Below are 24,239 nucleotides of genomic sequence, written 5' to 3' on the forward strand. Positions count from 1 at the left end.
AAGGTCGGTTTCAGGTGTTTCAGCATTCCCAGCCCTCGACGACTCAGGAAGTGAGTGCTGAAGCTTTGATTCGTCGTCAAGAAGCTACAAGATTTACTTATTTACTTTTTACTGAACACTACAGCTTCAAGGTCCGAACCTCTGCTGAATTTTTGTGAAGGAGAACAAACTAACAAGCTACAGAAAACAAAAAGGGTTGTCTCGATCCCGTGGGACTTCTCTTGGATCCTTCTTTGAAGATGCATTCCGCCAGATATGACAAAGATGTAAGTTTTGTACAACTTGATATGCGAGTCTTTATTTATTTATTTATTTATTTATTAAGTCTTGGGTATCAGCATTACCTCGGTGTTTCCTGTTTGGACACGCTCACAGTCGCACAGATTTTCTGAAGTTAGACCTGCTGCTGACAGGCTCTTTGTGGGCCGTGTCCACGACAAGAAGAGGCACTAATACATCTCTGCAAAGTGTAACCCTTGATCCTCGTATATTTAGCACCTGACAGCGTTTCTGCTAAATCTAGTCTTAAATGACTCTTGTTTCTAGGCCTCGCCCACCTTGCGACGTGATGTCCCCTCATCATAATGAATGGATAAACTGAGACTTCTTGAGTAGAAAAATGGGTCCTTCTCCGTTTTTTATTTTGGACAAAGTGTCCAAAAGTTTGTGTTTGACATGTTATTAAGACAAACAAACAGCTTTTCACAAATCAAAGTTGCATCTTTTAGGCAGGTTTAGTGTAATATCAGATCAACTATTAATGATTAATTATTAAGCCTGTGAGCTATTTCTGGTTACCACCTGAGAAGAGTTGTTTTCTGTTCCTGCAGTAAGAGGAAGTGAAACTGAGATGGTCTCAGACAGTCTGTTACTAGAGGTTTGACTGAATGTCATTTACATCTTTGAATTAAAAAAAATCTAAACTGTAGATTGCCCCAATCCAGAAAACTGGGTAGCCTGTGCTGGCAGAGAGGCCCTGAGATTTTCTCTTAGAAGCACACACATTTCTAAGAAACTATTCTAATATCCAGAGCAGCGTCACATTTCCAGTGATTTCCCAGCAAAAAGGTGTGGTGTGGCTTTTGGAGAATGGAGGCTGGTGGATGAGCAGGACTTCAGTTTTGACAATAAAGTTATTATTGTTGGCATTAAAAGGCTTTTTACTGAACAAAATTTACTCAGGCTTGCATGTTCAGTGCTAATAGGATGAGAAAACTGCCGAGAGCGTTCTTTGCCCAACCTACAGGTCAAATTTTCCAGAAACATGCATACATTATTTAAATGTCCATACCATTCTACTTATTTCATACGGTAATTCAGTCTTGTTTAAGACTCTGTGCATTAGCAGTACATCATGTGGGTGGAAAGAAAAGTGACAGACAGCCAAAGGTGAATTTCTCTTAGCAAAGGGATTCATTAATGGTTTCAAGGCTTTGGTCAGTGCTGCTTAAAACTACTAGCACTTCAACTTCTCAGCTTAGTGAGAAACGTTCAAACTTCCAGGCAAGTTCACTGTGTGGTGTAGTGTGAATAAATAACAGGAACTGTATATTGAAAGACATTAAGAAAGAGCTAACTAATAATGTGTTGAAATATCTCCAGTACCATCGTGTAGGTTGAGGATGCTCTCAATACATAGCATTTAACCCAAGTAAGTGGAAGAGTGTTTTGTGACTCAATCTCTGACTTCTACTAAGACACAGAAAAATACTACCTTTTATATGAATTTTGAAATGTTACGCATATCTACAAGACTCAAAATCAAATGCTATAGCACAAGAAGTTGTTGTAGATAGTAAACCTGCGCACATCTGTATGAACACCTTCAGTAGTTGTCCAGCCTTGATCATAAAGATGGTAAAAAATGCATCCAGTCCTTTAGGGTTTCTTAAAGTTGTGGCAAAATTTGAAATCTACAAAAGCTTTTAATGTTTCTAAATTTAAAAGTGTGCATATTGAAATGTGATAAATCAAAATTGGTTATTGTAAATGTGTACTTGTAGTTCATTTGCAACTGCAGAATTACTACATTGTCACATGTAGGCCTCTTATCGTTACTATATTTACCACCACCTCACTGCCTGACCTATTTCCTTTTCCGATGTGGTGTAAAAACATACTCAAGTAACTCAGAACCTCTCTGACATGTATACATGCTCAAGGACAGAGTTGGGGATGGATGGATGGATGGATGGATGCATTAAACCCAAGAAGAAATCTTTTAAATGCAGAGCCACAGAGCTGACTGCCACACCTTACCTTTTTAATCTTAAAGCTATGACAGACTGTTGCTTGAACGAAACTGTTGTTGCATAGTTTCCCCAAGTTCTTTTTTTCTTTTTTTAAAGATTTGATTACTCACAATGAAGTCGATCTTAGATACTGGATCAAATGGGAATACTGTGATTAATGCACTCTGCCTGCTGTTTGTGTGGTGACTCAGCAGAGTTTGTAAATAATTCTTCAAGCAAGGCCGTGCTGCCTTTTCCTCTCTGTTTCGGCCTACATTTCAAACCAGCCATGTTAAAACTTAGCAACAAATGTGACGGGAACACGGTGATGATGTCAAATCTTATGTTGACTTCACCGAGTGGTACATCCCTGTTAACGCTGACAAAACTGGCTTAAATCTTACACTGTCTTAAATGCGGTCAGTAATGTTCAGCCTGACAGACTTTATTGCATAATTCAGCTTTAGCCTGCGTCTGCATCTTTGGGTACAGAATGTGCCAGTGGGCACGACCTGATGTATTGTTCTTCCTTCAGTACTGGGTAAGATGCAGTAAGGGATGATTTGTTGAATTATCTGTTCCCAACCTTCTGCCTGGTTCAACATTTTTCCCGCTGTATGCTTGGAGCTATTGTCAGGTGAGAAATGTGTGTAGGCGTCTGCTCACTAAAACTTAATGACATCGCTGCAGTCTGTATTGTGCTGATTGGCTCTAGTGGTTGCCGTACCAAAGGCATATAAGGTAAAGCCATCATTTTTAGACAGAAGCGTGTTTATGGATTTTAAGGTTAACTACTGCATATGTTTAACAAGCTGCATAAAGCCTGCTGTGGCTCCAGAGGGAGCTCGGTAAAAATCTGCATTAATTGATGTCACTTAGGTCACCATCTAGTGAGACTGCACACTAGTTTTACAGAGAAAAGTCTGGGTGTCTGGAGTTAAAAACAAGTGGCCAGCCTGTCCTCGTCTCTGCCCGAGGCGATCAGCTAGAGGCTGTATTAGTTGCTGCTATCATAACGCAATGGATCTGCATTGTGCGTGTAATGTAGCCTCTAGGGCTGCGCAAGGGAAAAATACAGAAGAAAAATTTCTGGATTTTAGTCTATTGATTTTGATATATAAATTGTCCCTCAGTAGTCTAACAATGGTATGGCAGTACAATACTTGGCCTCTTGTGAGCTTTGTATCATTGTGGAGCTGTGACTCTGCAGCCCCCAGAAAACTTCAGAAAGTCCACGTCTAAGAAATGCACAGGGCTACACTTGAGTTAAAAGAACAGAACAAAGTCGTCGCTGTCCTTGTTTTTTTTTTCTTCTTTTAAATATCTGATAGGATTGCACAGAATACCAGGTGGCACCTATGTGAGCAAACACTGGTGTAGAAACATGGCAGCTTGCATGTTGCTCAAATTTTGTTCACACCCGTCTTAAGAGTCTTAAAGGATCAGTGGGTGTGTATAAGTGTGTATCTGGAAACGCGTAGTACTTTAAAAAATGTTTTCAATGTCAGACGTTTAGATTTGTTATGGTACCACAAGTTATATATATCTCTATCTATATTTATGGCTTTGCATGTCATCATTTAAACGACACCATCTGTAACCACTTAGCAGTTCCCTTTGGCTGTGGCTTAAATGTCAACTGTGTCAGTTCTGTGTTCCTTCTTCACTAGTGGTGGTTGACTACTGCAAATTGCGTAACATTTGTCTTTGTCTTTCTTAGCAATTTATTATTATAGTCATTAGATAAACGATTATGTCAAAAATGAAGATGTATAGAGTCCTTTAAAAAACAATCAAGTGAAATGGTAGTATCTCAAAGTATAAGAAACTGCTTTTGAATATACTAAAAAAAAAACACAGTAAAAGCTCACAAGTAAGCTTTGAAGCCACACCTCATGGTTGAACTTTCCTGCTTGTAAGACTGGTTAGACGACAAAGACGTGCTCAGTGACGACTGCACCCAATGTGGTGAACCAGATTGATTTCTTGTTAACCATTAACAACTTTTTAAGTTTGAAGCCAGTGGTGTAATGGAGTTTGGTGTAGGTGTAGACAACCTGTCCTTGAGCAACACACCATATGCAGCTCCAAAGTCATGAAACTTGAAACACTGGGGGCAATGGTTTAGATCTTCATTAGATGACTGCACTGCTTTAAAGTTAATTTGGGGATAAAGAAAAAAAAAAAAGACTGCGCTTTGCTAAAAAGGTGTTTGCTTCTTCAATTGTTTGGCAAGTGCTCCTTTTGAACTGCGACAAGATGATGCATCTGTCTGATAACCCCTCCTCTTCTTCTTATTCATACTGTAGTGTTTTTTTGTTTTTTTGTGTGTGTGTTTTGTGCTCCCCCTTCTTTGGTTGTAAAGATGGGGCAATTGGTACACAGCAAAATCTCCAGTGTTAAATTAACACTGGAGAGTGTCTATATGGGTCCACACCTCTGAGTGTTAAATACAACACTGTTGAGTGTTAAATTAACACTTTTGACAGTGTTATATGTTTAAAAGTAACCTAGTCAGTTTTGAAGATTAACAATGGCTAACACTGAGCAGTGCTGATTTTCTAACACTGGAAATAACTCAAAATGTTAGAAATATTTCCAGTGTTAGAAAATCAGCACTGCTCAGTGTTAGCCATTGTTAATCTTCAAAACTGACTAGGTTACTTTTAAACATATAACACTGTCAAAAGTGTTAATTTAACACTCAACAGTGTTGTATTTAACACTCAGAGGTGTGGACCCATATAGACACTCTCCAGTGTTAATTTAACACTGGAGATTTTGCTGTGTACATACCACTCAAATCTCCTCCTAAATCTCTCTCTTCTCTCCCCTTTTTTTTTTTTTCTTTCTTTTTGTTTTTTTTACTGGTGATGAATAGATCATAATCATAAACACATGTTGTTGTTCTGTTTAGGTTATACATATTTAACCAATAATTGAAACACGTCAACCGATACCAGATTATCTAAATATAAACCATCAAGAGATAAAATGCTGTTTACTAGATGGGCAGCTCTTTAATTAGTTCTGTTTGTGAGTTTGTTTTTATAAGGGTTTTGCCTTGTGATATAATCAAATACCTTTATTGTCATTGCATATAGCACATACAATGAAATTTGTTGTCTCTTTTTAATAAAAGAAAGTTGTTTTCTTGTTAACCATTAACAGCTTTTTAAGTTTGAAGCCAGTAGTGTAATGGAGTTTGTCCAATAAATAAAAACTTCTATGTAATGATATAAAAAAGCCAATGTATAAAGATTTCAATGTGCTTGAGAGGTTAAAATCGTGCAAGAGTTTAAAGTACTTTAAAACCATACATGCCACAAAAACCCACTTAAATGCCTTAAAAATGAAAAATAAAACATTGTAGAGGGGCTCTTACTGTGCCTTGGAGCAGCTGGAATGATGCTAGAAAACTGAGAATTGACTTTAGTTATGGCTGCTGGATTAACAACCGTTTGTAAAACTGGAAGTACAGGTCTCTAAAGCCCTGCTACATGTTCCAGATGGCAACATTTGAGAACCATTGAGCTAAGCTAGCTAGCTAAAGAACCATTTCGTTACTATGAGTCATCTCCTGTTGCTGTGGAAACAGGTAACTTCCTTCAATACTTCTACACTTGCGTCTGTCCTATTTTTTTTTTTTTTTTTTTTTTTCTTTTCTGTTTATATCCACAGCCTTGAGGTGTTGCCGTAGTTGGTTACCACCAGATGCCAACAATAACGAGCCCTGTAACGGTTGCGCTCTCACTCTTGTGTGGTATGCTCACACAGAAGCTTCAGTGCTTGTGTCTTTGAAGGTTGAAGTTCTATTGCAAGGCTGTGTTGTTAAGTATGCTTGTGCATTTTTAAGCAGGCATATTTAAATGCCAGAGCTTTCTTAGCAGGTATACGCTGTAAACCTGCACATCAACTAGGCTACATTAGTTTCTGCCAACATCTTCATAGTTCAGTGTTGACTGATGGCCTACAGTCATTTAGGGTGGCATAGCTCACTGAGTTGGTATTTAAAAAAAAAATGCTGCATATTCAGAATGAGAGAGTATTTCCTTCTTCTAGCGAAGAATAGAATATGGTGAAAAGTATGTAATAGTTTTATTGGGCTATGATCAGGGTGACTAATAACGAGAGACCCTGGAGCACTTGCTGACCCCATATCTAATGATTCCCCTCATTTTAGCCCATGATTGCTGTTCCAGATTCCAATTAGAAAGCATGTGTGGAAGCCCTAGCTGGGCAAGAATAGGCCTTAATTGCCATGAGTTATCATCTAGACTCATGTAATTGAGCCCCCATCTTAAGGGGCAGCACATCTGACAAATTGATTTAATACCAAAGTGATTCTCCATCCCTAATGGCACTCTGGCTTCTTCACTCAGGGGCTACTGGCACTGAATTCATTGTGTGTTGATTACTAACAGGCCTAAAACCTTTCTCTCTGTCCACCCACTTGAGCGAGATTGGTAACAGACTTTCATACAGTATCGGCACACACACACCCTGAAGCACATGTCCATATTATGATTTCTTTATCTTGGTTATCATGCTGAATTTCTGAATGTAAGCGTGTGTGCTGCTGCGTGAATAAAAAAGGCACAGTTACTAAACTGGTTTTGTCAGTCTTGTGTAAAAACAAGTCACCTGTCTGAATTTGTCACTCCTGGAAAGTAGTCCAAAGTGTTTCACAACACGTGTAACTGTTGCATTGCAGCAACATATTACTTGGAATAAAACAGTTTTTTCTACCTTGTATACAGGGAGCTCATTTCTTCATGACAGCCAATGAAACATATGAAGTTTAAAAAGTAAAGCTTGAAGAACTCACAGATGTGCTTTTCACTTCTGTTGTGGGATTAATGAGTTTGCAAAGTTGTTTCTGTAATTAAAAGAATAAAAATCACTTTGAATCTACATTTCAAAATTTCATAGAAATGGTAGGTTTGAACCATAGATGGAGAAGATAATAGCGAGAGGCAAAAATAATTTATACCCATAACAAACCCACAGCAGACCTGGGTGCACCTTCATGCTTTGCAGCATCGTTTATTTGCTGTATACACACAGTTGGCTGCGGCTCTCTCTCGCTGCCAGCCGCACACACGGACAACAACAACAACAATACTGCAGGACCCAGTGCCATGCAGGTGCGTCCGCCTTCCCTGCACGGCACTGCAGGCCATGCCCCACCACAAACTCCACGCAAAAGTCAAAAACATGTATTGATCATGGTAGTCTGTACATTACAAACAGAGATTTGACTTGTGCAGACAAAAATCTACCATTAAACACTATAGGCACTACACGCAGTGTCACACCCTAAATGACATCATCCTCTAAATGGCACCATTATTTATAATGTCAACAAGTAGTTTTTATGAAACTAACTAACAATAAAGACCATAAGCTAATTAGGAAAACCTTTATTTAAGTATCAATCAAATGAGCAGTACACTAATTCTCTAATAGATTTCTATACTGCTGACCAGAGAGAACTAGCTGGCCATTAGGATACATTGGCTTCATTTTTCAGACCCAGAGGCTATGTCCATCTTCTCTACAGTCTGTTTTAAAGACCCACTTCTTACCGGTGAATTTTGGTCACTATTTTAAGGTTTAGGAAAAACTAAATATTTCTCTGTAGCTCGCGGTGTAAATGTTGTCTGCACTGACAATGTGGCTTCCTTTCTGTTTGCTCACTGTGTTTTCTGCATCAGGGTCGCAACAAACATGAGCGGATCGACTTTTTAACCGAAAAAGAGAAGGCACCACCAAAGAGCAAGACTGGCATCGTGATTGGTGTTGTTGTGGCACTTCTCATCCTTTCAGCCGTCGCAGCTTTCCTCATTTGGTTTTTTGTCTGTGAGTATTAAAAGCTTTCTTTGAATATGCTGTCCAGGGTGGGTGCTTGGCGTGCGTGCTTTGATAAATTCAAGATGAAGACAATTGCTGGACATTGTGTGCAGACGATCTGTCCGAAAATCAGAGTTGTCTTTGACAGAATGTAAATGGATAGTTGCATTGTTAACATTGCTTACTGCCAAACCTTTTAGAGCATGATAAACAGAGAAGTAGATCATTTACACTTGCTGTGAAAGCACAGCTCTTTGAATGTGAGTGCAAGAGTGGCTTGTTTGGGTTTTGTAATTTCCCATTAGTGTTAGCCTGTTTGACAGCTCTGACGTTCTTTTTAATAACGCAAAGGAGAAAAATGTCACAGAGACCATGGCGCAGCTTTCTTGTCATTTACACATACGGAGCCTGATAAAAAGGCTTCTGAAGTCTTGATAAACACAGTCTTGATTTAACTGACTGTTTTAATTGCCCTGAGAAGCAAACTGTCGTCACAGCATAAGATTGCACTGTACAGTCTCAGCTTGTGCTTGAAGGCCTGTTGAAAACTTTCCCCTTTCATCAGAAGCAACCATCTCATCCCATTTTGTTGATCAAACACTTAACTCTCATCTGCTTCTCTTCCAAGTTAAAGATGCTGATTCAGATGCCGCCCTCAGTAAGCAGCTCCGTCAATCAGTACCGGTTTTTAGCGGGCATATGACGCTGGTTAATCAACCTTATGACCAAAACCTGGAGGACACCAACAGCCCAGAATTCCAGGCTCTGGCAGAAAAATTGGAGACAGTTGTAAGTCTGACACCCTGTTTTGTTCCCTTTCTGTCATGTGCATTGTTATTGTTAACTATTTAGAGCAGAGTTTTGAGTGCTCTTGTTAAGGATTAGCACTGAATGTTGTTTGCCATTGAGGAAATGCTTTTTTAAATATGTCCATCCCAGTGCACAGAAAGCGCTAAAGGGCACATTTGTGTGGGTGGAATAAAACTCCGTGCATTCCCTGAGTAATTCCCTCAACAGCATCTCCTATTATTGGAGGCAGTGGAGATGTTTGTAGCACCACTTAGGAGAATGTTGATAACAAAAAGCCCTCCCTCAAACCCATCAAGCGCACACTTTCTCACTGAAAGCTACATAAGTGAGGGTGTTAGATGAGAATTAGAGTGGAAGTGCTGGACAAGAATATTAGATGACTAGACAATTGGATGAAAGCTTTGCGATGTGCACCCCTGCTTCCAAAAAAAGTTGGAAAGGATGCCGAGTAAAATCTAGACAATATATAATGCACTCATTTCCATATCACTGAACCCTTATATTTAATCTAAAAACAAGAACAAAGACAGCATTGCATGCTGTAAGTAAGAATATTTAAGAAAATCTACACACATTTTGAATTTGATGCAAGCAACATGTTTTGTTTTTGTTTTTTAAAGATACCCAATCATATTTACCCCTGTATTGCATCATCTCTCTTTTTACCAGCACCCCGAGTGTCCTGAGGATGCTGTAGTTTAGAAAGCAAGTGTTTGCTAATTCTTGCTTGATATTGGATTCCAGCTGTTCAGAGCCTCCCTTTGTTTTAGTTTCAGTCTACTGAAAAATATTACATGATGTGGTGTACAGGTACTTCAAGAAAAATTCCCCAATTTTGATTTGTCTGTGCAATCCCACTTCCCTTCAGTCCATCTTAAATGAGCTCTGACTTGGAGACTGCAGCGTTTTTCTGACCCAAGTCATTTTCGCTACTTAATCAAGTCTGGTTTTTGGTTTTGTTGAACTAATTTTTCTCCCCATTCTTGCTTCTAAAAGACTCCAGTCTGCTCTTAAAATAGATAAATAAATAATGATTAAGCTCTAATAGATGTGAAATCCTCCACTAGACATTTTTTCAGCCTAACTTTCTAGCATGTTTTTTTTTCAGTATCTAATTCAAAACGGTAAATGGACCTATACTTATATAGCACTTTTCTACTCTACCTGAGCACTCAAAGCGCTTTATACAACTTGCCTCATTCAGCCATTCACACCAATTCATACAAGCACTTTTTTTCTATGCTTTTTCCTGAGTAAGTGCTTTCTGTCTAACATCGCATACATTCATACGCCGATGGGTGGATCGGAGAGAAACTTGGGAAAAGTATCTCACCCTAGGTTATTTGGCACACAGACTGGGAGCAGCCAGGGATTGAACCAAAAACCTTCTGATTCGTTTTTTAAAAAATGACTATGTAGTTTTCAGAAAGACCAAAATATTTCTGGTCTGTCTTTGTGCTGCTTTCAGTCACATATAATTTATAAAAAGAAAGCAAATTAAGCTTTTGTTTCAGCTCTTATCACTAACTATTATACTAACTACTATGCTATTTATATGTTGAGTATGAACACATGCAGAGATCTTATGAATATTAAGTGGAATACATTGTCTCTCCACAGCTGGGGAACTATTTAAAGAGAGATCCAATCCTTGAAAAATACTACACCAAATCTGTAGTCACTGCATTCAGGTACTGTTGTGATCCTGAGTTCTTCTATGTTTTTTTTTTTTTTTTTTGTAGTAAACAGTCCGCTACAGTGTTTGTTTAGGTTTGATGTCCAAAAAAGAAAAAAAGATGCACTAAATCTTGAAGGAAGAAAATGATTGTTTTGCACAGAGGTTTTTGTTTTTGCTAGCATTACAGGATTCAATGTGGTCTAATTGGTTAATACCGCCTGGAGCTATGCTTGTAGTATTCCACAGTAGTAATATATGAATCAGTGGCTAGTAGCAGTAACTAATAATATTAGCTATTTTAGCTTTTGGTATTTAGCTGTTTAGGTTTTTGTGACCTCTTGAATGCTCAAGTCTGTTTCTTTGATTCCATTTCCATTTGTCTGCTTACACCAGCGAGGGCGTGAAAGCCTACTACTGGTCTCAGTTCAACATTCCACACAGCGACCTGGAGATGATACCGGAAGTTTCAGAGGAGCGGATCTTGGATGCACTGGAGAGTGGCATTAGGCGAAGCCGCTCGGCAAGTGCCCCTGATGTCAACATCAGTCAAGTCACTGCCTCACGTATGTAACACCAGGGTCTGGTGGGGGGGTCACAAGACGTATTGCCCTAGTTGGTTTTAGTATTTGATTTTTAAAAATCAAGAAAGATAAAGCTTTGTGAATACAGATCAGAATAGCGTTATTGTTGTATGCTTTCCAAATTGGTATTCTGTGTGCTTTGTATTTATATTACAGGGGCTTGCTTTGAGTTGTGCTGATAAGATGATAACTGATAAGCCAGACCTCTCAGCTTGTGCTGCATCTGAGATTGCACATTTTATGCTGTTTGGATCCTCTAATGATATTAGCTGGGGCCTGGCCTCACTCGAGACAGCCATTTTTCTTCCTTCTGTCTTCTCAGCATTCACGTTGCATTTGTCCACATCCTGGCCACCAGCCAAGTGTTGGCCCTGTGACTCAGTGGTTTCGGTCCTCCTTTTAAAATGATTTCTGTGGGTATGATTTGATGTTGCTGTCCCAGATAGTTAGACAGAGATGTATGAGTTGCTGCTGTAGGGCAAGGTGAGATGGAGCAGAAAGAGCTACACACCATCACCGGTTCCCTTAACCGCAGGGAAATGGAACAGAAAATGTGCAACCCAAATATTTTAGGCTCATGCATCAAATTCTATCAGCCTCCCAACTTTAGTGACCCATTCTTACCTTTCCTTCTGTTTCTCTGTCACCCACCCCCTCTCTCTGTCTCTAGTCACGGATTCTCGTATGGCCAGGGACCCAAGAGCCAGTGAGTACTGCATGTCCCATTTCAATCACTCGCAGTTGTAATTTTCCAGCTGGCTTAATGCTCATGCTCCTGCCAGTCTGTAACGAATGACTGGTCTATCCTGTACTGTACATGTGCTGCTGCTATAGTCAGAGATTGAGAACTGAGTATCAGGCAAGAGTGAGCCACTTTTCTTTGACTCCGTCTGATGGGTTCTAACGTTCAGATGTATTATTTTGCATTACCGTAATTGCCGTCCTCACGTTAAAATCAAGTGACGGTATAGAACTAACTACAGATGACTTATTTCTTCAGGCAAAAGTCTATTCATTTATTTACAATATTTGTGTAAATGTGTTTTACAAAGTCACTACAGGCCATGATGATGATTATGTTTTCTTTTGGCTGTTTCCCAGTGCCACATGTCCCTGCACACTCTGATTTAACCAGTGTTCTCATTCACAGATGATTGTTTCTACCGTCTGGAAGCTGACACAAATCCCCAGAATTTTTCATCTCCAGGGTACCCCACAGGCTACCCCCCCAAGTCACGGTGTCAGTGGCAAATCCGAGCCTCGGAGGAAAACGTTATAGTTGTGAATTTCCTTTATTTCTACATTGAGGATGACTGCTCAGACGACTTTGTCTACATCTATGACTCTTTGAGTCCAGACGATTCTCAGGCCATTACAAAGTAAGTAGTGGTGTAAATATCCAGAAGGTTTGTGGTAGGAGTATGAATAATGATTCTTTATTAAAGGAAATTAAAGGATAATACCACTATACCATTTACTAGCTAAATGTCTTTTTGTGTTTACTGCCGTATTCCCTGTGAAAGAAATTCCAGTATTTAAAAAAAAAAAAAAAAAAATACAAATATTGTGATCAAATATCGAGTATGATATCAAATAAGCCATAACACCTATCAACATGTTGGCGTTTCAGCCCATTAGTATAAAAGGTGGTCAATTGTGCACTTTTCATAGAGGTCTGCTGTGCATTTTTCCACAGACACACCTGTGTATTTGCCTGCTAAACTACCAAAAACTGTGTTTGTAGTAGTTCCCACTATGCTGTGTATCTTCAGGACCACATTATGTCATGACTAATACAGATAAGGTGACAAAAAGTAAACCAGTTAATTGGGCTTTTGTTTCTACAGTACATCAGGTAAACTGTAGTATTGCTGTAAACCTTGGTTGGAGGATTTCTACCAACATTTGTCTTTTTAGTCCCGATGATCAAAGAGATTCACAGAAGGGAACTGGTTACTTTATGTTTGACTTAAAGGTTGCAAAAGGATATCTGAACAAATATTTTCTTGATGTAGGTGGAACATGTTCCACTCAAATCCTTTCACTGGATTTTTGATTACATTTTTTGGGGGCTCTGAAAGCCTTTAGTGCTATATGTCCCGTTTATTGTCAACATCTGAGACCTTGGTGAGATTGAGTTGGCTCAAAAGGGACCTCTCCTTTCAAACGTGTGAAAGGTGCCACCCTGAATCCTGCTACAGCACTGTCTGTAATTGCACTTTGTGATCAGTGGGATGGATATGATTCTGAAACTACAAGCTCCTGAATGCAACATCAGTTGTAGCTGCAGGCAATTTCAAACCCAGAAACCACTGCCAAACAAATGCGTGTTACCAAGTGATGCATACAATTTTTATAATACTATTGAGTGATCAGCTTTATCCAAGGTGACATGAGGTTTATGAGAGCCATAATATAATACTCTGTAATGACATTATTCTACTGAGGGTAGATGTATTGCTGCTCTTGCAGCGTCATTCACACCTCCGTGGCTCTGCTGCCAGCAGAGCCATGCTAAAACTTTTTTGCTAATGTTCCCATTGTTTGACTTTGAAAGTCGGCCTAAGCAATTTCTGTCCATCTCTCTGCTTCATTTTCTCTTTCTGCACTTCCCTCTGCTTATCTATTGATTTCTTCTCAAATTATTATTATTATTTTTTTTCTATGAAGCATTTTAAATCTGTTTGCTGTATCGGTGTTTTAGTGCTTCTGGCTAAAAATGCATACAGTTACGTTTGCCCTCTCTTAGTTGGAGCACGCAATCTCCAGTCAGTAAATGCATCAGACACATGACTTGGCTTCATGGTTGTCTTTCCTGTTTTCAGACTGTTTTTTGGATTCCATAATCAATTTTGTTTACCTTGCTGCTTTACCGCTTCTCCTTGGTTCACAGGAAGTGTGGTCAGAGGCCTCCTTCTAATCCTCTGGAGGTTGTGTCATCTAACAACACCATGCTGATTAACTTTATAGCTGAGACTGATGCTCAGAAGCCTGGCTTCCAAGCCGCGTACAGTGTGATCCCCAAGGCTGATGGTAAAAAAGCAGACATGCATCTAGATGTGCCAAGATGTTACCTTTACACGTAAATCCATGACAAACTCCAGTATGTTCTGTAAGAATCTAAATGTATGACATGTTCATTTCAGTTAGGTGTGGTGGCAGCCTTTCTCAAAAACAGGGAAACTTCACTTCCCCACTTTACCCAAGCTTTTATCCTCCTGCTAAAGACTGCAATTGGACCATCACGGTATGTACCACTCTGCCTTTCCCCAGCCCCTCCTCTGCTTGAACCTTTACCCCCCACACACCCCCTGCTCCTCCTCCTCCTTCACCATGCTTAGCCTGCCATGAGAGAGATGCTGAGGCAGCACTACTGCTCAGTACCTCTTCTATCTTCATCTGTCAGACTGCTGTTTCTACTGCAGTTCTAGCTGGGCTGCAGTGTTTTGTGTGTTCGGTTGAGTTTGTTGGTGTGCATGTAGTGTGTGCGTGTGCGCGCGCTCAGTTCCACGATAGCTGTGGCTTGGCGTGTATCTTAGTTCTGTGTGTGAAGGGAGAAAAAAAAAAAGGACAATCAGCTATTCTTTTGTATTACAGGTCGCTCCTGGGAGCAAAGTACGGCTGAGGTTCACCATGTTTCGCATGAAAGAGCCTGGGGTGGACACGCGTTTATGTCACAAAGACTATGTGGAAATTATGGGAAACAAGTAAGATATTTAGTTCCTCATATTGATGTCCAAAATATTGTCCTCATTGTGCCAAGGCCACAGCGAAATATTATTAGAATGTGAAAACTAAAATGTGGTATTAACAGGTGCACATTTGGTGTGTGTCCTGTCAACCTATGACATCATGATGCACCAATAGCATAATTACCTCTGACCAGTTAGAATCATGTGGTTTTTATAGCTTTATCACATGAGGAGAGATAAGAACCTAATAAAGATGAGGTTGTATTGGAGGATGGGATCCAACATGCGACGTTCATCCACAAGAGTTGGTTTTACGTCCCATATGAAATGTGGTATTTTTCATTTTTAGTTGCAGGAGTTGTAATTATTGGCAGTATTTTCATCTAAAAATATCAGCTAAATATGTTTTTAAAAAAAAAAGCCTTTCTGGGATTCCTTCATGGCATATAGAAGGTGAATTTGTCCATGTGCTGTTTTGTTCCTATAATTTCAAACCTATGAGATTTTGTGATCAGTGAGTAACAGTGATGGTCGTGGAGAAGTAATTTTATTTGCTAATAGGCCAATACCAGTCAGGTTAATACTAATGTTGGCTGATATATGTACTATATCTATGCATATGTATATATCTGTTAACAAAACTGTTTCCTTACTTCCTGGTCTGCTTTGACTGCCTTGTGTATTTTCCTTGTTTATTTACAGTAAACTGGTTTGTTTACAACTTTTCTGTCTTGTGCTGCCTCTTCAGAATCTGAGCAATTACTTTTTCACCAAAGCTACCATAACCCTATCCAAAACTTAAACTGAATTTTGCTTTTGTGTTCCAGGTATTGTGGAGAAGTTGCATCACTGTCTTTGACCTCTGACACCAACGTTCTAGTGGTTAAGTTCCACTCTGATAGGTCTCACACTGACAAAGGCTTCAGTGCAGAGTACAGTTCCTATGATCCTTCAAACCGTAAGTCTTGTCTCTCAACTAAATTTACACAACATGTTGTGTTATGAGTGAAATGTCTGTCACAATGTGACGGTGACGGCTGTGAGACTGCACAGTAACCATGTTGTTAGATGGTAACTGACTGGTAGTCAAACTGTTCATTGTTGATGCTTTCTCATCTGTGGCAGGGAAACTCAAGAGCGAGTCTAATCACTGAAGAGCTTATTTACTGACTCCCTTTTATTTGTCACTGTCAGTCAGGAGCACGTCACTTTCAATACTCTCCACTCTTTTTTGTCTCCAAGTTTGACTAAAATGAGTTTATAATTGCTCCGATCAACAGGGGCAAGCATTGGCAGCATGACTCGTCTTGTGAACATGCATAACTCTGTTTTGCTCAATTTGTCACTATACCCCCACCCACCCATGTTTTCTATGTGTTATGGGATAAGCTTGCCCTGACCGGTTTGCCTGCACCAATGGCCTGTGCATCGACCAGAAATTGAAGTGTGATGGCTGGAACGACTGTGGTGACATGAGCGATGAGAGGCAGTGCAGTAAGTTCGCCTTTATCCCTGCCCCGGTTTTCCTACCTTTTATTCCTCAGAACTACTTCTTTTGGCATCCTTATTTGTGAATTTCCCAATCATTCATATATACACATCTTCTTAAGATGAATTGTTGAAATTTCTGTTGTTTCAGATTGCGATAAGGACCAGTTCGCTTGCAGTAATGGTATGTGTAAACCGAAGCTCTGGGTGTGTGATCATGTCAACGACTGTGGGGATGGAAGTGATGAGAAAATATGCGGTAAGTATTCTCACCTCTTAGAGGACTCTTCAGGAAATGCAAAAACCCTATTTAGCCTATTTGCTGTGCTAATTGTGTTAACATTAAAAGTCCATCACCACTACTACTACGGCCAGTGACGACTTGGCTGTGTACGCTCATTATTCTATCTAGAATGGAGTTTGTTTGAAGCCTTGCCCAGTCTGCTCAGCGTCCTGTCAGATGCTTAATCATATACAATACATGCAAGAACTCTGGAGGCAGATTTTAATGGCTCCTGTGGCTGCACCACTAATGTCCTTCTAGAACTCATTGGATTGTCTTTTGTTCAAGTTTTTATTTATTTATTTTAAAATTTTATTGCAGTTTCTTCACCTTGTGTTCTATTGCCTCAAGGTTGTGCCCAAAATGAGTTCCAGTGTGGGAACGGGGTTTGTCTGCCACAGAGTGTTCAGTGTGATGATAAGCAAGACTGCAAAGATGGGAGCGATGAGGTTGGTTGTAAAACTGGTGAGTGTCTTCTGTTATTCTCTTCCCTTAAAAATCCCGCCAATATTAATGATTTATTTGGGTTGTTTGTTTTTAAGCATCTTACACAAACCATTAAATAATGAACCTTCATCCACAGCTCAGCAGTTATAGCAGTTTAACAAAGACGTTTCTCTGAAGACCTGATTCTTAACCCGAAACATTTTATGTTAGCTTTGTGTTTCTTTTTGTTTCATTCCCTCCTACTCTGTACTTCGCTCTTTATCAGCTTCCCTTTCGCTCACTCAGACACACACAGTGGGCACCCTTGCATTTCCTTTTGATTCTCACTTCTGTGAATAAAGAGGGATATTAGACCTGAACCCCAATCAATATGTCCAATCAATGCAATCAGCTCCTCAATCACTCTGCATTGTGTATTCAAGCGTCACTTTGAAGCCTCTCTGATTGCATACTGTTTTACTGGTTAAAGCGTGTTTTCATTTTGGGACGTGTCTCCACCCCACTACAGATGCGAGTATATGCACTGACTATAGCTTCAAGTGTAAGAGCGGAGTTTGTATCAACAAGGTGAATGCCGAATGTGACCGCGTCCAGGACTGCTCTGATAACTCGGATGAGACCATTTGTGGTAAGACGTGCTTTAATTGCTTCACCCCTTGCGAGATTTGGGTTTTTAAAAATTGCTGCAAGTGGTCCTAATCTCTTCACTGCCATTCAGGTTAGATTGGAGAGGCTGGGCTGAGCTGCATGTTGGCTGTCTGTTAGAAAAGAGCCCCAGGCCTCGACTGCTTTTATTTCATTCTTTGAAAGCAGCTCTTGTTATCTCTGAACTTTTTTGGTTTTTTTTTACCTACATTTCAGCCTCAGGCTTTGTCTGTATTTATTAATTTAATTTCTTTTTTTTGTTGTTTTGTTTTTTGGATCGGCTAATACGCATGTATGCCTTTATTAAGATTCCAAAGAGTCATTATTACATTTGAAGCCAGGTTTGGCATCATGATGGCTTTAACTTAATCTCAGTTTCTGATTTTTCTCTCTTGCTTCCTCTCTGCCTCTGTTATATTTTCTGTCAAATTACAGATTGTGGCACCAGGCCTTACAAGCTGAATCGCATCGTAGGAGGGCAGAATGCTGAGCTAGGGGAGTGGCCTTGGCAGGTTAGCCTTCACTTCTCAACCTACGGGCCGACTTGTGGTGCCTCAATCATCTCTAACACGTGGCTTCTTTCGGCCGCTCACTGTTTTGTCACCAGCAACCCAGAGTAAGTCACAGATCTGTTGCACTCATACACAACTGTAGTTCTCTCTGTGTAACATACAAAAGTGTGCAGAAAAAAAAAAACAGAGTTCGGCAAAAAATTGCAGAAGGAATCTTGGTGGTGGTGGTATCCTGGGAATGTTTTAATCAGAGTGCCCTATAGGTGGTGCACTAAGCATACTGTTCAGACTGAGACAATTGAATTATGACTGAGCTTGAGATGGGTTTATTTTCACATATTTGCCATACAAAGCATTTAGTATTCCTAACAGTTCTACACATTTTATTTTTTGAATAATTTCTTAATCCAATCTAAAAGTTAAATGCAAAACTAAGCATGAGTGTAGCAGGAGCTGCATTTGTGAAGTTTTAAATAAAAAGCTTTTGTTTAGCGTGTAAGACAGGTCTGGTCATTTTTGTGACACCAAAAAATGTGAGATGTTTTTTGCTTTCAGTTCAAAACTTTTTTTATTTTTTTAATTTATTTATTTTGGTCGAGCTGACGGAACCAACAGCAGTGATTAAAGTCTTAAATGTTGTTGCAGGGCTGTTGTAATGGATTACATTAGATTATGCCATGCTTACTCATATTTCTTCCCTATTTTATACCTAAATATATAAAAATGTCAAACTTTCCTCCATGATACTGTTCTACCGCAGGAACAACAATCCATCCAGCTGGCTGTCCTACAGTGGCATGCAGAACCAATACAGCCATGACAACGTGCAGTCCCGCAAATTGAAGAGAATCATCCCCCACCCGCTTTACAATCAAATGACATCTGACTATGACATTGCTCTGCTGGAGCTCAGTGAACCTCTGCAATTTGCCAATACCATACAACCCATCTGCCTACCCGATTCCTCCCATGTTTTCCCAGCAGGCATGTCCTGCTGGGTCACAGGCTGGGGCGCTCTCCGAGAAGGAGGTATTATAAGTGTAATGGTGATTCTCTGAACAACTGTAGTCATTTTAAATTTAATTTAAAAAAAAATCATTTATGTATTTATTTTTTGGTGACCCACTCTGTTCTTTACATTCCATTCACTGTCCATACCGTTTCCTAATCTCTCCAATCACGACATACTCCTCTTGCACTTCTTCCTGTATCCCTTTCTCTAATCTACTTTATTCCCTATACATATATTAACACAGACATCGGCTCTCCTGTGTCACCTCTTAAACCTTCATTAGCTAACATTAATCTACCCCGTTAACCAGTTACTGTAGAAAACAGTCATTGGTTTATACCTTTTTTATGACAGCACTGGAAGGCAAGGTCATGTGACACAGTACTGATCCCTTTGTCGTACTCTAGCAGGTCAAGCTGCACAGATTTTACAGAAAGCATTAGTGAAAATCATCAACGACTCCGTGTGTGACGTGGTCACAGAAGGCCAAGTCACCTCCAGGATGCTCTGCAGTGGATACTTGTCTGGAGGAGTTGACGCATGCCAGGTGAGATTGTGTGCACATTTCCTAAAGGCATGGAAAAAAAAAAAAACAATTTGTTGATGTGGGCAGATCGCATCCAAATGCAGTCTAACAACCATTCTCCTCCAACCGTGATCACCAGGGTGACTCTGGAGGCCCCCTGGTGTGCTTCGAAGAGAGCGGGAAGTGGTTCCAGGCGGGCATTGTGAGCTGGGGAGAGGGCTGCGCTCGTCGGAACAAGCCTGGTGTCTACACGCGCGTCACCAAGCTCAGAGAATGGATTAAACAGGAGACAAATATTTGATGTTTGTGTGGGGAACAGGCTGGGTTGCAGAGTTAACCCATCCTGTTGCTCAAGGTCATCAGTGCTTTAAAAAAACCCATCAGACTGAACATGTTATTCTGATCAGAACAAAACTACTCGCATCAGCTACTTGACTTCAGGCATGGTATTTTATGTAATTTTTAAAGACTATCTTTAGCACAATGAGCATAGTTACCCCCATCAATTCATGACCTCTTTAAGTGGTAAATACAGAGAGAAATATGAAATATATAGTTTGTGAATTATTTTTTTCACTCTTTTTGTCCAGTGTGACTGTTTTAAGGGATTCAGAGTGTTTCTGAGTACATTATCATACTCTGGAAAGTGGTTGTATTTTAAAGTTTATAATGTGATTTTTTTTTTTTTTTTTTTTTTTTTTTTTTTTTTCTCTTTTGTGAGATGCTTTCATCCTCTTGCTGCAGTAAATATTGCCAGTAAGCTCATGCGGTAAGTGGCTATAAATTTATGGTTTTATGTAATGACAGAAGTGTCTTTAAAAACAAAAAAACAATAGCTACAATAAAAACAAATAACACAAGAACAAAAATCCAGGTAGGGGAATTTTCATATCCTACTAAAATGAATGAAAACCAAAAACTGCCTTGAAGGTAGAAAATGCAGTAATCAATCTAAAAGCCCACAGTTTGCTTTGGAAAATGGCCAGCAATAAAGTACACCGGTTTGTAGTCAGCAGTCTGAAAATAGGAAAAACACTAGCATGAGCATTGAAGAGTTAGACTGGAGTGATTCATAAAAAGTTGTAGCAACCCAGATCAGTTTATTTGTTATTTATAGAGGGCCCTGCCGCTGAATGATTAGGCAAAATCTCATACTCAAGAGAAGGGCAGAGGGTGGTGTTTAGGTCTTGCTGGCTTTTGCACATGTCTGCAGTTAAGCTCAGGGCGACTGGGGTCTTCAATCACACAGCCTGAGTGTAAATCAGTGCGGTTTTCACTAGTTGCAAGAGCAATGCAATCCATTCTTCACCGTGAGAGCTTCCTCTGTTTGATCACGACCCAACTTCACCTTAAGCAACATATCTGACCCGATGGTTTATTCTAACGCAACTGTTACACTCAGGATAAGAACTAGAATTTTCCAAGGATTATTTATTGAAGGGGAGGAAATATTAGAATAAACAATTGGCAGGGTTATATACATATGTAAATGTGTATCATTTTTTCAAAATATGTATGTTGAAAGTTGGGAGAGGCTACAAGTTTTAGAAGATATTTTCATAAGCATTGTATACAAACTGTGACTTGGATTATGGACCTTTTATTCTCTCTGTGTGTGTGTGTGCGTTTGTATCTATTTTTATATGAGTCATGATAATAAACATCTTTTATCTGATTCCTCTGCACCTAATTACATTACCTGTATCATTTGTCTTTGATGGGGCCTTGTTTTGTATTATGTTGTGCATAATGAATGCAGGCCTTGTGAGACTTTGTCCCTTCTCACAGTAGACTTGTAATGAGCGTGTTCTTCTCCTCCCTGTCGTGAGCAGCGGGCCTACCTGGGGAACAAAGGTGACAGGGCGAACTCATATTGTCAAATAATACCTACCTTTGTCGCAGCTCTATCCTGTTACCCTTCGAGATAGGCGCGTTGGCTTCAGGAGGTGGATACACATACAGTGGGGGTTCTACTATCTCATCTGTCTTCATTAAAAGCAGCACACCACTGGGGGAATAGGAAAATCAACATAGACAGTGCTGCTAATTTATGTATTCATCATTTTTGCTACATGGGAGGCTTTGTTTTTCACTGTTCCCCATGCCCAATGAAGCAGCTCACCAGGCTGATTAACTCAGAGGATTCACACGAGCCGTGTTCTTTATCGGAAATGGTTTTATTTAAATATAAATATGTGTACAAAGGTACAAGCAACAATAGCTCTTTTTTTTTTTTTTTTTTAGCAAATAAAATTCTTAATACAATATTAAAAGAATGAACAAACAAAATGGCAATTAGTTGTGTTCCAAAGCATGGTAACTGCATTCAGAGGAATGATGAACAACTCAGACAAGAAAATGTGTGAATACCAAATAAAATAAACTGAGATAGATACATATGTATATAAAGATACTTTACAGTAGAGCAGCTTACACGCTGTACTTTAAGGCGTATACAAAATAGAAAAATAAAGACAAGCGATGATGTTTGCCTCCTCACTTTAAGTGACATTTGTTCTCTCATTAGGCTGCCTGGGAACGTTTCATTTCTTTCTTTATATTTTTAGACAAATGGCAGTACAAGCGTCCACACCAAAAACGCCCAGGAAGTGGAATGCGGCCGGGTCAGGTGCAGTAACCGATGTCTCAAACATGAAATGGACATGAATATAAACGCTGAAGAGTTTCACTAGACACATCATTTGCATGCAACAGAGAGAAAGTATGGACTTAGCCATTTGTACAGATACTCAGTTTCAGGGTAGTACTGTTTCTTGTAAACATAGCGAGACGATTTGATTGAGTTGAGTTGAGTTGTAAAACTTGAGAGCGGGTGGTCCCCCGTCAGGACCGCCTTCCACGTCTTACCCCACCTAAGCCTGCCGAAGTTGACGCTGCGTTCAAGTTTATTTCAAGTTCAAGATTGCCACCATTTTCCAAAAAAAAAAAAAAAAAGACCACTTTTGATTGTTCTGGTAAGTTCCTACTCTTGATTTTACAATCAGAAAGTACAGCAGGAAACGATGCAGGGGTAGATCAACAGTTTTCAACATCAGCCCCTATTTTTATTACCTATACAATTTGTTACCATCTTTGGGTTTTCACTGCCTTAACTCGTCCGTGTCAGTACAACATAGAGTCCTCCATTAAAACGAAGGCAATATGCACATTCTTCTCTCCCCACTGGCAGACAACACTTTGTGTCCAACGTGTTAAGGTTATCACGAGAGGCTCCAGAAACACAGGTCAGTCCAGATGTATTCCACTTACAATAGAGTGCCTGTAGCACTTGTTGGTTAGTGCAGCTAGCCTGTTGTGCAGAATAGTTCATGTCTGTCTCTGTGGATAGCTCAGTCATTTGTAGATGATAGAGACACAAATGTGCTTACAATTCCTTTCGCATGCCAACGAAAACATCAAAATGACAGACAACAAAGGTTCTTCACACCTTTTTACCCCCCCACCCCCCCTCAAATACTGTACGTGTTAGCTCGTACTGTCTTCTTTCAAAGTATTTACGAGGTCATGTTTACAATTAGTGTTGACACAAAGTAAACTCTGGAATGCAGGTAAACAGCTACCCCAGTCGTTTTGGCCACCCAAATTTAAGGGATGCATTTGATTTATTTTCTGGTTGGCCCACGAACTCGCAGAACATCTCCGCAAGTTTGGGTGGTCATCATGTAGAGACAACCTAGTGAGGTATCGCACTGTAATGTTCATCATATGCTTGACTTGAACATCACAATCTGCTTAATTTTTTAGCTCTACAAGTTCACATTATTGTAGATGCTTCCGTCCATCGCAGGTTGGTTATTCATAACCGAAATCATGCCTCCCTTCTTATACTGTCCTAACAAATCCTTGCAGGACTGTCCGAGTAAAGAAAGTTCATGTTAGTCCGCCCACACATGTGGTGACAAATACTTATCTACTCACTGCTTCTTTACTCTTTTTTTGGCCCTATCAGACATGAGTCTGCATACGTTGCGAGGGCCGGCCATAGTCGGACTGCTGGGAGGACACTTGTGACGAGGCGTAAGAGAAGCGAGATGAGCTCGAGACCTTGCTGGCCTGATCTGATTGGTCGTACGCATCCACCTTCTCATAGGAAGCAGGCTTAACATAACTGGTGAAGGCGTGGCCATAAGTAGCAGGTAGGTAAGCAGTGCCACTGTAGAGGGGGTCAGTGGGATAAGCTCCCCCTTGCTGGGCAGGCTGCTGTTGGGCAGCTTGCTGCTGTTCGTATGAGGTTCTGCTCACTGTGGTGGTTGCGTATCGGTGGGAGAAGTCATAGGCACGGGGTTGGGTGCCGTGCTGACCGTACACGGGGCTGGGGGAGGGCAGCTGCGATGGAGTGTAGACCGGCCGAGAATTGGGCACGTATTCAGAAAATCCGCTGCTGCGAATATGACGGTCGTCGTGGCCACGAACATTGTAGTAACCATTGGTAGGATCCTTTGAAAAAAACAGAGGGAAAA

At 40.1% G+C, this 24,239-nt stretch overlaps 2 protein-coding genes across 5 annotated transcripts in view; one reads left to right on the plus strand and one right to left on the minus strand.

Annotated features, from left to right (window-relative positions):
• Positions 1 to 21,433, plus strand: zmp:0000001114 (suppressor of tumorigenicity 14 protein). 2 transcript variants are annotated; one of them, XM_040029496.1, is made up of 19 exons: positions 1 to 266; positions 7,949 to 8,093; positions 8,713 to 8,873; positions 10,515 to 10,585; positions 10,966 to 11,135; positions 11,824 to 11,859; positions 12,304 to 12,532; positions 14,047 to 14,186; positions 14,300 to 14,400; positions 14,751 to 14,860; positions 15,673 to 15,803; positions 16,235 to 16,339; positions 16,485 to 16,592; positions 16,968 to 17,081; positions 17,572 to 17,691; positions 18,144 to 18,324; positions 18,981 to 19,249; positions 19,640 to 19,779; positions 19,898 to 21,433. In XM_040029496.1, exons 1-19 carry the CDS (start codon positions 240 to 242, stop codon positions 20,057 to 20,059), a joined length of 2,520 nt encoding a protein of 839 aa, XP_039885430.1. In that variant the 5' UTR covers positions 1 to 239; the 3' UTR covers positions 20,060 to 21,433. The 2 variants fall into 2 exon arrangements, with proteins under 2 accessions (XP_039885430.1, XP_039885431.1); XM_040029497.1 differs by having other exon boundaries at positions 19,643 to 19,779.
• kirrel3l (kirre like nephrin family adhesion molecule 3, like) overlaps positions 20,434 to 24,239 on the minus strand; it is a 35,214-nt gene continuing 31,408 nt past the window's right edge. For all 3 annotated transcript variants that reach the window (XM_040029498.1, XM_040029499.1, XM_040029500.1), the window contains one exon: positions 20,434 to 24,216. In XM_040029498.1, coding sequence (XP_039885432.1) covers positions 23,725 to 24,216 — 492 coding nt within the window. In that variant the 3' untranslated portion in view covers positions 20,434 to 23,724. The remainder of the gene's footprint in view (positions 24,217 to 24,239) is intronic.

Source organism: Simochromis diagramma, unplaced genomic scaffold (assembly GCF_900408965.1).
Source record: "Simochromis diagramma unplaced genomic scaffold, fSimDia1.1 OVJJ01000361.1, whole genome shotgun sequence".
Taxonomy (NCBI): domain Eukaryota; kingdom Metazoa; phylum Chordata; class Actinopteri; order Cichliformes; family Cichlidae; genus Simochromis; species Simochromis diagramma.

Coding starts and splice junctions, on each gene's coding strand:
- zmp:0000001114 (XM_040029496.1), top strand. CDS start 240: ATGCATTCCGCCAGATATGACAAAGAT. Junction 11,860..12,303: donor GGCCAGGGACCCAAGAGCCA/GTGAGTACTGCA, acceptor TCTCATTCACAG/ATGATTGTTTCTACCGTCTG. Junction 17,692..18,143: donor CTCGGATGAGACCATTTGTG/GTAAGACGTGCT, acceptor GTCAAATTACAG/ATTGTGGCACCAGGCCTTAC.